Raw genomic sequence first — 14,119 nt, 5'->3', positions numbered from 1 at the left:
AAAGATGACATATTCGATATTCGATTTCTCATGTTGACAAAAACTAATAAATTGTTTTAACTAATTGAGTGAGATCTTGTAAATATAATATTTAAATATTATATTTGTTAAAAATAATATTTAAATAATATTAATCATATTATTATATTGTACCAAAAAAATGATCATACTATTAAATATTGCATTTAACTATTTATTACATTAAATCCGATAACAGATTTATTAAATCATGGGGCACCGAAAGGTTTGTTTTGGTAGTAGCATCAATATTGACACGCTTGAAGCAGCAAATGCGTGCGTGCCACTTGATCAAATGCAATGCTATTCCACTCCACCCTCTACACACGGCTCAAAACACAACCCTGTTACTGATGCCATGTCATAAGTGCTTCCTCTCCTTTCCATTTTCTTGGTTACAATAATACCATTGCAGAGTTCCTTCGCACTTTTCAGATTCTCACGATTCAAAATCACCACTCGCTACGCACCGTTTCGATCCCGTGGACTCTTCTTCGGGAGCTTCAGAGAGGAACGGAGCAGAGTTCGAAGTGCGTGCACTCTAGCTAGCGCTTATAGAAGGTTCGCTTTCACTTCACGCTGTTAATCACCGCATGAAACACTTTTTTTATCATCTTTATGCTTTTTAGTTAGGGTTTCTCGTTTCTCTCTTTATTCTTGCATTCTACTTGTTCGATGAAATTCCTGTTCCAATTTTTGTTCTTGTTTATTGGGAAATACCCAAGTGAGACCCACATCGGTTAGGCTAGAGATAGTGCCAAGGTAGATTATACATGCGGTATTGTAGGATTAAATTAGGCCCAAATCCACATTCTAATATTTTGTAAAGTGTGAATACGGTCTCTTGTTCTTTTTTGCTGCGGAGATTATGAATTTACTTTGCAGTTTACAAGTTCGATGAAATTTCTGTTCCAACGTTTATTCTTCCTTTTGTTATTATAAAGTGTGAACATGTTCTCTTGTTCTCTTTTGTGGAGATTATGGAATTTACTTTGCATTTTACGGGGTTCGATGAAATTCATGTTTCAACGTTTCTTCTTGTTTTTGTCAGTACTCAGTATGTGGAGATTAGGATATTTATTTTGTGTTAATGTAGTCTCTGAATTTGTAATGTTGCAGATGTCACTTTATATTGGTAATCTGTCAGAACATTCTCGAAGAGATGATCTCGAGCGTGTTTTCCGTCGATTTGGACATTGTAATGTTCAGCTGAAAAGAAATGGCTATGGCTTTGTAGTATTTGATTTCCCTCTCGATGCTGAAAAGGCTCTGAGAGCACTGAAAGGTAGAAATATATGTGGTGAATCGCTGACACTAACGTGGTCCAGTAAACAGCCTAGTTCGCATTTTTCTAGAATTCCTAGTGGTGTCAGAAGAAATGCATATGAGTTGGGACATGCGAGGAATGCTGAAAGAGTTGGGTATGCGAGAAGGAGAATGGGCACCAACGGGAGGTCAAATCAGAAGATGGGAAGGGGAAAATCCGTGGAAATGGCCGGTGAGGAGAGGGGATATTGTCGTGATGATTTTAAAGATTATGTTGGGGAAAAAAAGAATTATGAGGGAGACTTTCCCAATGAAGGCGGTGGAGTTGTTCCTAACAAGGAGGAAAATGGTGGATGGGGTGAGCCAGTTCATGACCCATTGGTTGACAATGGGAATGGAAGTGGTATAGAATTTGATCGTTATGAACCTTACCAGTGCCCTGATAGGAAGCATGACAATGAAGATTATCATGTTGGTTACTCTGGTGGTTCTCCTGCAGCCCATTCCCAAGAGAATGTTAGCAGAGCACTTGGCGAGGATACCTCAAATTGTTCAAATGGCTCAAAATTCCAGCAAAATTGTTTTAGATGTGGTGATCCTGGTCATAAAATGCGAAATTGTCCAAAAGAACATACTTCACAGAGGAAATATAACAGCAAAATTGTTCAGCAGAATAATAAAATAGACAAGAAGCATAAAAGTGAAGATGAGAATAAATTTGAATCTGATTCCTTGGCAAGGCTGCAGTCAAGTGTGGAGGCTTTGTCAATGAGGCACCAGATAGATGGGAGGAGGTTGTCTGGTTCACGACATCACCATGCACCACGGAGAAACGAATCATCCCCTGTAACAAGGGAAACTGATAAGCATAATAAAAAGGAATACGGAGGAAAGAAGCGAAGCAGAAATGAAATAGAATTGCCTAAACAATCTAAGGCAAAGATATCCAAGCAGTCAGTCTCATCCTCTTTGCTATCTGATTACTCTGCATCTCGCTTTCATTCAAATTCTCAATCTTCCAAGTCATTGCATAGGTCTAGTTCCCATTCTAGATCAAGATCAGTGTCTTCTAGATCATATTCTTCATCATCAAAATCTCAGTATTGTAAAGGTAAACGTTTGAATTCTAGGAGATTAAGCTCCTCTATGCCTCTGTGTGTATCACTCAATCAGACTTTATCATCATCTCCAAATAAAATACAGTTGAATTCAAAAGGCTCATCCATCAATGGTACTGCTCTTGAATCTGTGGAGCATTTGGTCGCACAGGGGCAACAAATTGGCAGTAAAATGGAATTGGAGAATCTTCAATCCAAGGATACAGTTATTGCTGTAAATGGAAAAGCTGCAGTGTATACCACAGTGGTGGATGATGTGGAAAAGGGCCAATTTGTACAGGAGGACAATCATGAAAATCATTTTTTCTTAAAATCATCTGGCAGAGTAACAGATTTAAATGAACCACTTGTTGGGAATTTATCTCCACCAGTAGAAAAAGAGACAAAGGGTCTTGAGCATTCTGGAGCAATGATGTTGGATAATATTTCAACAGAAATTGAGAAGCCTGCTTCTGAAACTAATGTTAATCTCCATTCTAACCTTTCAACCATTGTATCCACAGAGGAGATCCGCATGGTTCTTAATACCTATGGCTTGGAACTTCCGAAAGATGATGAAAACAATTTAACAATTGATGCCGTATTTGGTTGTGCTCGGTTGTGGCCTTGGCATGTTGTTTATTACCGTAGGTTGAAGAAAGGCCCAATTTCAACTGAGAACTATGCCCGACGGGTTGCTCAAAATCAGGAATTTGGCATTGTTGATAAGTATATAAGAAGCAGTAGTGGGTGGGGAGAGTTCAGTCTTGAGAATGCTTAATTGTTCATACTGCTACAGATGATGCCTCAATGGTAGATTTATTCTCATAGGAGCTATGTATCTATGTTCTATGCTGTCGTTTCTGCATGGCTCTCAATGGAATTCAGATGTGAGAATGGTAATGAATGTAAGTAAGTTTGCTCAGCAGGTAATTATGCAAACCATACTATAACTCATCATATTGCTTTGCTTTTTTGTAGTCTCCATGCAATTATAGTGCAGTGCCATCTTACAACTGATAACAATTATAACAATGGTAGTATACCAAACGCTTGAAACTTTGAATGATGGTATAAATTCTGGAATGACAGGAATCTACACTGTTTTATTATTATTTGATTTGTTTTTTGTGCTTGCTTAAAAGAAGGGGGAGAAGGAGATCTTTTAACTTGTTTACTGTGCTAATGAGTTCATTGCTGTAATATTATAATACTGATATGCTAGGGGTGGCAGCTTGGAAGCATATGCACACAACAAGGGTGGCATGGTACATTTCTAGTAGTATAGGATTTGGCATAGCTGAGCATGCTATGTAGTAAAAAAGATTAATATATATAATCATTCAATGACATATTATGAACCTGAAACTATAAATCCTTAACAAGGTTGTAAATTCATTTTAAAATATTGCAATCATTAAAAATGTATTCTCCTGATCGTCTATATTCAATTTCTATCTAGTTGGTTGTTGTCTTTCAATTATTGCCTGAACTGGTTATATTGATTTTGCTCTCTGGTCTTGTTAGTTTATTAATTAATGATGTGCTATATTTTGTATTTTGTTTATGGCTTCCTTAAGGTTTGAGTAATGAAAGACACACACACACACACACACACACTAAAGACAACAGAAACATGTTTAGAGTTGAGACCCTTCTAGAAACACAAGGCTACCCTGCCACTCTTAACACAAAACAAAAAATAGAAAAAACATAACACAGATGCTGGAAAAGAAAACAGAGACCTCTCTGACTAACTGATGAGTGATGAGGTGAACAGAACATAATCCAGAAGAAAGTTGTGCTGTAGTGTGTTAAATGAGGCTTGACTAGGAGCAACACCAGAGTGATGTGGGCCGGCTGGGGAACTTGTTCCATTGCCAGAAAGAAGTTTGTGACTAGAGATGTGATTTAGTATGGGTAGTAAGGTTAATAATGATGGGTAAATTATTGACTAAAAAAGTATGATATTTGGTTAGTGGAGATGATATAGGTGATGGTGTAAAAGTGAGTGTTTTAGACATATTCTTTGGTTTTGGGGACAATTGACAGGTTGACTGAGACAAGTGGATATTGCAATGAAGCAAACCTAGTAAAGGATAAAAAGCAATGTTAACTCTTGAAAGCTTTTAAAAAGTAATTGTTAGGATGAGCAGAAAGAATGAGAAGGTTGATGGTTGGAGACTGGAAGAAGGATCACTGTGCCATTGTGAATGCTGCTGTATAGAGAAGATGACTACTGTGTTGTGAATGCTGAGAGGAAGATGGCCACTGCGCATGAAGTTTGCAAAGGATAAAGGGGCTACCGGAACTTAATTAACCTGACCTTAGTTTTATGTTGGCCTATCTAGCCAAGTTGAAGATCTGTCCATTTGAAAAGGGAGTTTGACACCACCTGAACATGCCTGTGTCGCTGGCACACTGGTGTTGGAAATGTGTCCAATAACAGTATGTCAAGCTTTCTACCAGGTTTATAGCACTTTTCAGTTTTATGTTAACATTATGTCTTGCCTATAGCTTCATTATTGATGGTATTAAAATCACAATTAAGGGATCAAGGTTCCCTTGAGGAAGATTAAAATTGTTATACTATATTACTTTGAGTAACTACTAGCCAAATGCCAATGTTCCCATGAGAAAGAGTTAAAATTGTTATACTGTGAGTAATTACTATCCAAAAAATCAATGAAATTTGTCAATACACCAGATTCTTATGATACTAGAAATTTGGTTCTGCTGCATTTCCATTTTTTTGAGTTGATAATGATAAAGGATAAACCATTTTTGAATCAACTGTCCTTTCTTCGCTGTGGAGTCCTAGCAGAATCCATGGATTGTGAGCTGTGTTCATAGATTAGCCTCTTAAGCCGGCTTCTGTGTCAAGATTGTAGAAAACCATAAAAACAAAATAACAAGATTGTAGAAAACCATGGCTGACGTTGTCAATAACATTCAAAACACCAAGTTTTTCCAGTAACAAAGTGAAAGTATGTGTTATTCTTTCTTGCTCTGTATCAAATGGTTAACACCTTTTATTGTTGCGTGTGATTCTGAAAGTCTCTTGCTGAAATTTAGTCTTTCCTGAAATCTCTTAACTTTTTCATCAGTTGTGTTTGCCAGTTTCTGCATTTTGGATTTTCCATCATATGAAAAGTTATGGTCTTCATAAAACTAATTGTATATTGATGCACTTAGGAAATTTGTCAATTAGATGGATGAGTTTTAAGAACTTTTTTTTCTCTCTTCTAGGGTTGCACAAGGGAGAGGAAGCGGGAAAGGGTTTTTCTCTTCATTCCAACGTATGTACAGAGAAAAATTGTGGAGGGACCATTTGACTTTTTGAAAAATTGAGTCTTTAACTCACTTTTGCAAGTAGATTGACGACGATGGTTTTGGAACCTTTCCTGTCATAGCACCATCTAGTTGGAGAAAGAGAAACAAGTTTTCTTGTGCAGGGCAACATGATGGTTTATGGGTTTACATGAATTAAAAGCTGTCTATCTATCCCTGTAATAGGACGAACCTTTGCTGTTGTTTATAACAGGAGAGTCCAGATTATTGACAATTTGTTAGTTTTTACACCTTGAAAAATCAAAAGTTGATGCTAATATATGGAAATAGACTCTTACAGTCGGGTTGGGTTCTCCGTAATAGCTTACCGAGGTTTCAAATTAAGTCATTGTCCGGGTGGTTACTCTAAAGTATTAGTGACTGACTATTTTGGGTATTTTTATAAATAAAATATAAATGTGAATCTATTTTAAAACAATTTATTTGTATGAGTTTGTTAACTGGTCAAAATTACTTTTTTCACTAATAGGTTCAATGAGAACATGTCATATTTCATGTATTTCTTAAAGCTATCGGTCAAACATAATTTTGACTAACCAACGGTCAAAACAGATTCATAGGTAAATTGTTTTGAAATAAATCCATATTAGTATTTTGTTTGTAAAAATGATCCAAAATGATCAATTACTCTTCTAAAGTCTAGACACCCAGTAAATATTTGGTCAAAATATGATTTATTTTTATATATTAAATGGTGCTTTTACTTATACCAAGCTGCAAATTGTAGGGATTTGACATTATTTTCATAAAATGTTATTGTTTTTCATCAGAACAATGTCAGATGGTAAAATATAAAAATACCCCAAAAGAAGATAGTATTGTGCAAAAATTAATTTTATTTTAAAGTTCGAACCAATCCATTTTTTTTATCCACTTTATAAAAGTTGTTCGGTTAAAGTGGATTGGTTCAATTTATTTATTTTTAAATAGTTTGATTTGGTTTAATTTAGTTATTAATTTTTTATCTATGTATGGATTGGTTTTTTTAAAGAACTGATCAACTGAACATTTTTTAAAAATAATTTGGTTAATTGAATTGTTTTTATAGTGATTTGTTTTAGTTTTTTCTTCAAAACGGTTTAGTTTTTTCAAAGTGGTTCGGTTTACTTTTGAGTCGGCCTGGTTTGATTTTTTTCACACCCTAAAAGCATATGACTAGTCTAAGTATATAAATAAAAGTTTGATTCCTGTGTGTACTAAAAATGTTTTGTTGAGAGATAAGTTTATTTCAAGTGATGTATGACTTGAAAAGAAATAATCTCCAGCAGGAAGTATATCCTTCGGTCCAGAAAATGAAAAAATAAAAAATAAAAAATCTAAGCACTTAATGCTAATGGATAAGCCTTCGTATGCAATATTAACTCCCTTGAAATTTAAATCTACAATTTATTTTCATCCCTAATAAATATGCTGTGTCATATATCCTGATCGCTGAAGAGACATCTTGTTTGTATCCTGGTAAAATATGGGCATGCATTTATGAAAATTAAAGAAGCATTTAGTGAACTTTTATGGTTGGAGTTTGGATGTGTCATGGAGAAAACGGTGTTGCTTATCATTCTAGATTGGTCGATTGACCAAGGTAGAGTAGCTGTTGTCATTCTATTTTGAGGACGGTGGGTTTTGGATTAATTATAAACTCAGTTGCAGATCTTTCATCATTGTGTAAATATTGATATTGATTTCTGGTCTTGGGCAACACTCGGGGAATTAGGAATCAGGAACTGAATATAACCAAATAAAAAAAAAAGAAAGGAAAATGCATCTGGTTAATTATTATTTTGAACAACAGGATATATTGTACTTCTTAAGTTCCTTATTATAATAGACTTTGGAGTTTGGACATAATTCACACAAACCAATAAAATTGTTAAGGCAGTTGATTTTATTGATTTTTTCTTTTAAAAAAATGTTACTAATGTACCAAATTTATTCTTATTAATAACCATTAATTAGTTAGGAGTACTTTAAAAATATCAAAATCCAAGAGCATTATACACCATTTTTAATAGAAAGTACAATATTTTGAGTATTTAATAAGAACAATGGAAACAAAATTTAAATATTGCACACAAATTATAAAATGTTTTATAAAAAAATCCATCAATTTTTTTAAAAATAAAACCTTATAATAAGAACCAGAGAAAGTATAATTATACTTATATAGAGACCGAAAGCATGGATATGCCAACATGTGCTAAACCCGTTTGCCTTCGGAATTGTGAATAAACGATAATTGTACTTATATAGTTACTGAAAATTAGTAGAGTTTATGCATTGCTAAGTAAAATATTTTATTTCGGTCGAAAAGTTGATAAAAAAAATGATTATTTGTTTGCTAATATCTTAGTGTTTATTTGAATTTTCGTTTTGTCAAATTAGTTCTGCATCTGTTAGAACTTAGAAGTGACTAAGTATAGTTTCTATGTTTTTTCTTTCTTCAAAATATTGATGTAAAAAATACAGTATACCTATGTGCAACTAGATACACAATTAAATGCAAATGCAAATTCATGGTAAAAGAACAAATAAAATAGATAAATGTATTAAAATTTCTTGCAGGTGTAAATTATCACCTACCCGATACGTTACCACTTATGAACAATATTTTTAAAATCGTATCGATGATTAAATCAGTAAAAATATTGGTTTAAGGTTCGATGATTTAACTATATATAGTTAAATTATGGTTGAATCGGTTTTATATTTTTTAATATTATAATATTTTAAGTGATAAAATAATATATAATTAAAAAAAATAGGATCTAAAAATTTATAAATTAATATAAATGATTAAATTATATGTTTCATAAGATAAAAATTATAATAGTTGCTTATGTGTGATATATAAGAATGTATTTTTATTTATCTTAAAGTATTTTAGATTAAATAAAAACAAAGAGACGGGTTCAACACCGATATTCTATACCGTTTCGACATTGTTTTTGGCCACTTTTATGCCGGTTTGACTGATTCTCGACTGATTTTCACTTGTTCTGGAATGCTCTGACATTTTAGAGTGTTATGACCGGTTTCCGATTCAACCGGTTGAATCGTCCAATCCCATCCGATTTTAACAACCTTGCTTATAAGTCTAGGATGTGGTCCCCCAATTAACTCAATTGAGTATCCATCTCTTCCAAACCTACGATTTTTCTTTTTTCCCCTTATACTACAAACAAACATACATTAATACATATGATTTTCATCCGTGCTGTTTGTTCTCATTAATCTTACATTTATACTTATGGGTGATATATATATATATATATTATAGTAGTTGTCCCAAATTCCGAAAGCATTTAATACTTTATCATCAAATAAGTTGGAAAATTAATAAGATTTTCTAAAAGGATGAAATTATTGTTAAAAATGTGTTAGCTTATATTAGTGAATCACACACATGTATTTTCATATCAACATGGTGTGGTATGATTCATAAATAATCAGGTCTCTTAAGCATGTGATTCATGGTTTAATCTTCGTATCCGTTTGCATGGAAGAACATTATTTGAGAGATTTCGATTTTTATATGAATTTTTATACTTGAAATGATAGTTTTTGACTCTAACACGATACCCTAAGAACAAAATAAAATGTACTACCTCCAATCTTATATATAAGAAACAATTATCTTTCATCAAGACCAATAAAAGTGGTTAGACTAGTTATTTTGTCATAAATTTTAATTTTATTCCAAAATTACCCATACATAAATGGTTTAAGAGGTAATTATTTTTCAAATTCAACCAATGAGTATACCTTATCTTGTCGATAGCTCAATAAATGCACCCACTTTTGTGGAAAAATGAGTATAATCATTAATAGACATCACAATTAATTAAGGATAAAAAAATATAACGATAAAGTAGTTATATGTTTCTTATAATTAGGACAAAAAAATACCTTTTGTTTTATATATATACATGACTGAAGGTAGTATTAAGAAAACTAAGTGATATGTACCTTTAAAGGCTTGAAAGAGAAAGGTTTAGCTATAGGTAATTCAAGATGTGAAGGAGAAGAGGAGTGAGGTCACTCAGGTGGATGGTTTAGAGGAGAATAACATAACAAGCTCCAACACCAACCAAGTGATATGTGCTGATAAAAATGACCTTATTTTTGTTGGTTAACAATAAATTAACAATGCCTTTTATTAAATAGTTAGTATTTAACTAGGGGTTGAACTAGACACAAGAAAATGAGATAAAAGCCAATTGGAATATCATGCAATTTACTATTTTATTTTTGTATTATAATTTAATCATATTTATATTATTTAATAATAATTTGTATCGATTGTGAAACCCGAGCTTTCCATTGAACATTTAAAGACAATTTGACTTGACAAGACAACTATTTATTAAGCATAGCCTCCGGGCAAATAGATGACCTCAATAACTTCTTTTAATCACTCATTAAAACACCATGACTGTGAAATCACACCGTATCCTATCGGTTCTCAAATAGACCTATTAAATAAATCTCACATAGCATAGTAAGACATGTTCATTCAGATATTGATCCTCGACACTCTAAAGACTTAGAATATTCTAGCTAGCAAGAATAATTAATATTTGAAAACTAAAGAAAATTCTAAGATTAACATATATTTTAATGAGATTCAATTTTTTTCCCTTTTCCTTCTTGTTGGCACTTTTGTCTATTGGTGATTAATTGTCAATGTTTTGAGTTGTTAATATTTAACTAGACATTGAATAAGAGACAAGAAAATAATATAAAAGCTAATAAAATTATAATGATTGATAACATAAAGTAATTTCATATTCATAATAAGTCAAAAATAAAACTGGTCTTACTCATCTGTGAATCAAATTAGAAATTCAATGATAGATAATCAAAATACCATGAAATTCACTCTTATTTTATATAATCAGATTTGCATCATTTAATAATGATCCATATTGATGGGGAAACTGACTAACCTAATATTTAAGATAGTCAACTTGGTTAGACAACCATTTATTAAGCATAACCTCTTGACATGTTGTGCTACTTACACTCAACTCTTTTGTGATTTCCTTACTAAGTACAGGAGATAATGGTATAAAGTGGAGTGCAAGTAGCATAACTCATAAAAAAAGGTTTAGAAAAAAAGAGAGAAAACATGATATGAAAGAAATATTCTAAAAAGGAGATTTCTTTTTTTAAAATCTAACATATCCTACTTGCAACACAAAATGCAGAAATCACAACAAGGTAGCATAACATTGTGTCCCCTCCTTATGGGATGTTGTTGAAATTAAGAAAATGAATCAAATTGGTGCTTTTGCATTTGGGGCACTTGAGGTCACCTTCATTGACCATCAGATACATAAGGCAATAAGAGCACCCTACTAGCACCACAAAAATGGCTTCAGAGTTGTTGGAGTATTCAAGATTGTTGTTGCTATTATTGTTGTTGTTGTCATCTTGGTTGAGTTCAGTGGACACACATGAGTTTGATGGTGATGTTGGTAAGACCGTTGTTGATCGAGCCGGGGACTCAAGTCTATGGTTAACAATCGTTGGTGGGGGTAGGTTCAAATCCAAGCCAAGTTTTGGATAGCTTTCATTTCTGCTACTCATGGTTCTAACTCTTTTTTGTTTTTGAAGTATGTTACCTGTTTTGACTAATTAAATTGTTAAACAAAAGAAGACGCAAAAAAAAAAAATCAATTAAGAAATAAGCAAGATGAGTATCTTTGTACCTTAAAAGGCTTGAAAGAGCAAAGTTGCCTAAAAGTAATTCAAGGTTTGAAGCAGAAAATGGTTGGGGGTGAATGGTTCAGAGAAGGATGGCATAACAAGCCCAATACTAACCAATTGATCTATGTTGAAGAGTTAGACTTTGGGCCATTTTAATAGAGGAGAACGAAAGGGTTGATTTAATGCATATATTTTTTGTAGAGTAAAATTTATTTCCCATTCTTCTTATCGCCACTTCTGTCGGTTGGACAATTAATTGCCGACGTTATTTTATACATTTTCAAAATTCAACTAGAGGTTGAATTAAAGACAAGAAAATGAGATAAGAGCTAATTGGAGTACCATGTAGCTTACTACCTTATTTTTGCATAATAATTTAATCGATTGTATACTATTTATTAATAATTCATATTGATTGATGAAAGCGAATTTTCCCTTGAGTATTTAAGATGGTTTGACCAAACGAGAAAAATATTTATTAAGCATAACCTTCAGGAAAACAAATGGTCTCTTTAACTTCTTTTAATCACTCATTAAGGCACCATTATTGCGATGCAATATGATATCCTATTGGTTATCAGGTAGCATATATAGTAAGGCTTGTCCATTTAAATATTGATCCTCCACACTCAAAATACTTAGAACGTTCTAGCTAGTGAAAATAGTTAACTTTTGAAAATTAAGAAAATTTAATATTAACATATAGTTTGATGATATTCAACTTGCTTTAATTTCCTTTGAAATTCTGATACCAGGGGGACAGATGTCGTACAGGATGTCACGACATCACGCTTCAGAACATGCAGATTGTATGTGTCCGTATGAACAGATTAAACAAGTAAATAACACAAGAGAATTGTTAACCCAGTTCGGTGCACCTCACCTACATCTGGGGGCTACCAAGCCAGGGAGGAAATCCACTCTCAATAGTGTTAGTTCAAGGTCTAACAACCCCTGTTTACAACCTTCTCACCTAACCACTACCCGTGCGATCTCTACCTAAGACCCAATCTTAGATATGAGAACCTCTGCTCACTCCCTCTCACTCACACTCCTGTGTTTACAATTAAGTCAAAGACACTCCAGAGATCAACTCTGTACAAAAGGGATCAACCCTACACAATAGAGATCAACTCTAGACACACGGTCCAACACTTGATGTTAGGATAACACCAAGGTGGCTCACAAAAACACTCAAGTCCCAAAACACACAAAATAACTCTTTCAATCCCGGACTCGGTACAGAACTCGTGCAGCCTCCATGATTATATAGCCGTGTACGATTCTGGGCTGCAAGTTCTTGATGCTGGAGGAGATCTATCTTCTTCTGAAAAATCTGCAGTTAAAGAACTAAAAGATAACTTTTGATCTTTTAGTTTGAATCTTTAATCTTTAATCTTTAATCCCTGAACGAACTCTTCTACTTTGAAATTCGAACTTTAATGATCTTTTAATTCGTTCCTAAAGATAGATCTTCTAATCTCTTGCTAACTGCACAATAATCTGTTAAAGATATAACAGATTTATATGTCCAGTATTATCGGGCCAGATGTCAGGACATCGTATCCGACATCTTGGATCCTGCAGCTTCAATGCTTCACTTGACTTTTATCTTGCATTGTACAGCACTTCCAGTATTCTCGAGCAGGATGTCAGGACATTGTATCCGACATCGTGGATCCTTCAACTTCAATTCATCACTTGACACTTTATCTTGCCTTGTGCATTATGCAGCCCGATCTTATTCCTTGACATAACGTTGGACATCATGTGCAGCAACTCCAGCTTTCCTTCATTGTCTAAGTGCTTATGTTTTAACAAAATCTTAGCCAACCTTTTTAAACTCAGTAGTGCTAAGCACTAACAATCTCCCCCTTTGGCAAATTTTGTCTAAAACATACTTAGACACTTCCTGAGCAGGTACGAGCAGTTATGCATGTGGAATCAGCAACTTCCATTTTCAGAGTAATCAAGCACAGCGGAAATTCTTCAAGTTGCTAATCTACAAGTCTTCTCCAGGATGTCAAGACATCTCGCGTGACATCAGCTTTCTGCTTCTGCTCCCCCTGTCTTCATGCTTACTTCAGCATCTTCTATCAGCTACTAGTCTTTTCCAGGATGTCGAGACATCTCATGTGACATCCACTATCTGCTCCCCCTGTCTTCATGCTCTTACTGCAGCATCTTCTAGCAGCTTCTAGTAGCTTACATCAATCATCAGTCATCATCAGCAGCAGCAGTCTCCCCCTCAACGTCATACAGTTCCCCCTCAAAATCATGAATCATGCATACATCGTTTCCTACTGCCATACATCATACATAGTGTCCTACTACTCAAAATCATGCATAATAGCAAGCATAATACTATTACTCCCCCTTTTTAGACATAAATTTGGCAAAAGTAGGATGCATGAAATTAATGTGCAAATATTACAGACCAATAACAATGAATTGTTCAAAGGGACATGCCCCTATATCTAGGAACAGTGAAAAACAAAATTAAAGGTCTGATGATCATGGGGTGGCTTCAGAATCATCATCGGATTCTGTCTCTTCTGCTGCATCTTCCTCTTCCTCAGCAGCTTCTTCTTCTTCTTCAGCTGCTTCTCCTTCTTCCTCAGCTGCTTCTTCATCATCAATGCCACTCTCTGAGAGCCTTTTGATCAGCAGTTCTAGCT

The 14,119-nt window shown here is 34.0% G+C and overlaps 1 protein-coding gene across 5 annotated transcripts; it reads left to right on the top strand.

Annotated features, from left to right (window-relative positions):
- The first annotated feature begins 221 nt into the window (after positions 1 to 221).
- Positions 222 to 5,991, top strand: LOC102663994 (serine-arginine protein 55). 5 transcript variants are annotated; one of them, XR_005886609.1, is made up of 3 exons: positions 222 to 579; positions 1,138 to 3,310; positions 5,631 to 5,991. XR_005886609.1 is itself a non-coding variant. In XM_041005687.1 (2 exons), exon 2 carries the CDS (start codon positions 1,138 to 1,140, stop codon positions 3,160 to 3,162), a length of 2,025 nt encoding a protein of 674 aa, XP_040861621.1. In that variant the 5' UTR covers positions 269 to 579; the 3' UTR covers positions 3,163 to 5,312. The 5 variants fall into 5 exon arrangements, 1 of the variants encoding a protein (XP_040861621.1); XR_005886610.1 differs by having other exon boundaries at positions 269 to 579; positions 1,138 to 3,289; XR_005886612.1 differs by having other exon boundaries at positions 269 to 579; positions 1,138 to 4,829.
- The last annotated feature ends 8,128 nt before the right edge of the window (positions 5,992 to 14,119 follow it).

This window comes from Glycine max, chromosome 10, assembly GCF_000004515.6.
Source record: "Glycine max cultivar Williams 82 chromosome 10, Glycine_max_v4.0, whole genome shotgun sequence".
NCBI lineage: Eukaryota > Viridiplantae > Streptophyta > Magnoliopsida > Fabales > Fabaceae > Glycine > Glycine max.
Note: the sequence above shows the minus strand (reverse complement) of the source record. Positions and strands in the feature narration are given on the sequence as shown.

Bases quoted from the DNA above. Each gene is read 5' to 3' on its own strand.
- LOC102663994 (XM_041005687.1), top strand. From the start codon at position 1,138: ATGTCACTTTATATTGGTAATCTGTCAGAACATTCTCGAAGAGATGAT.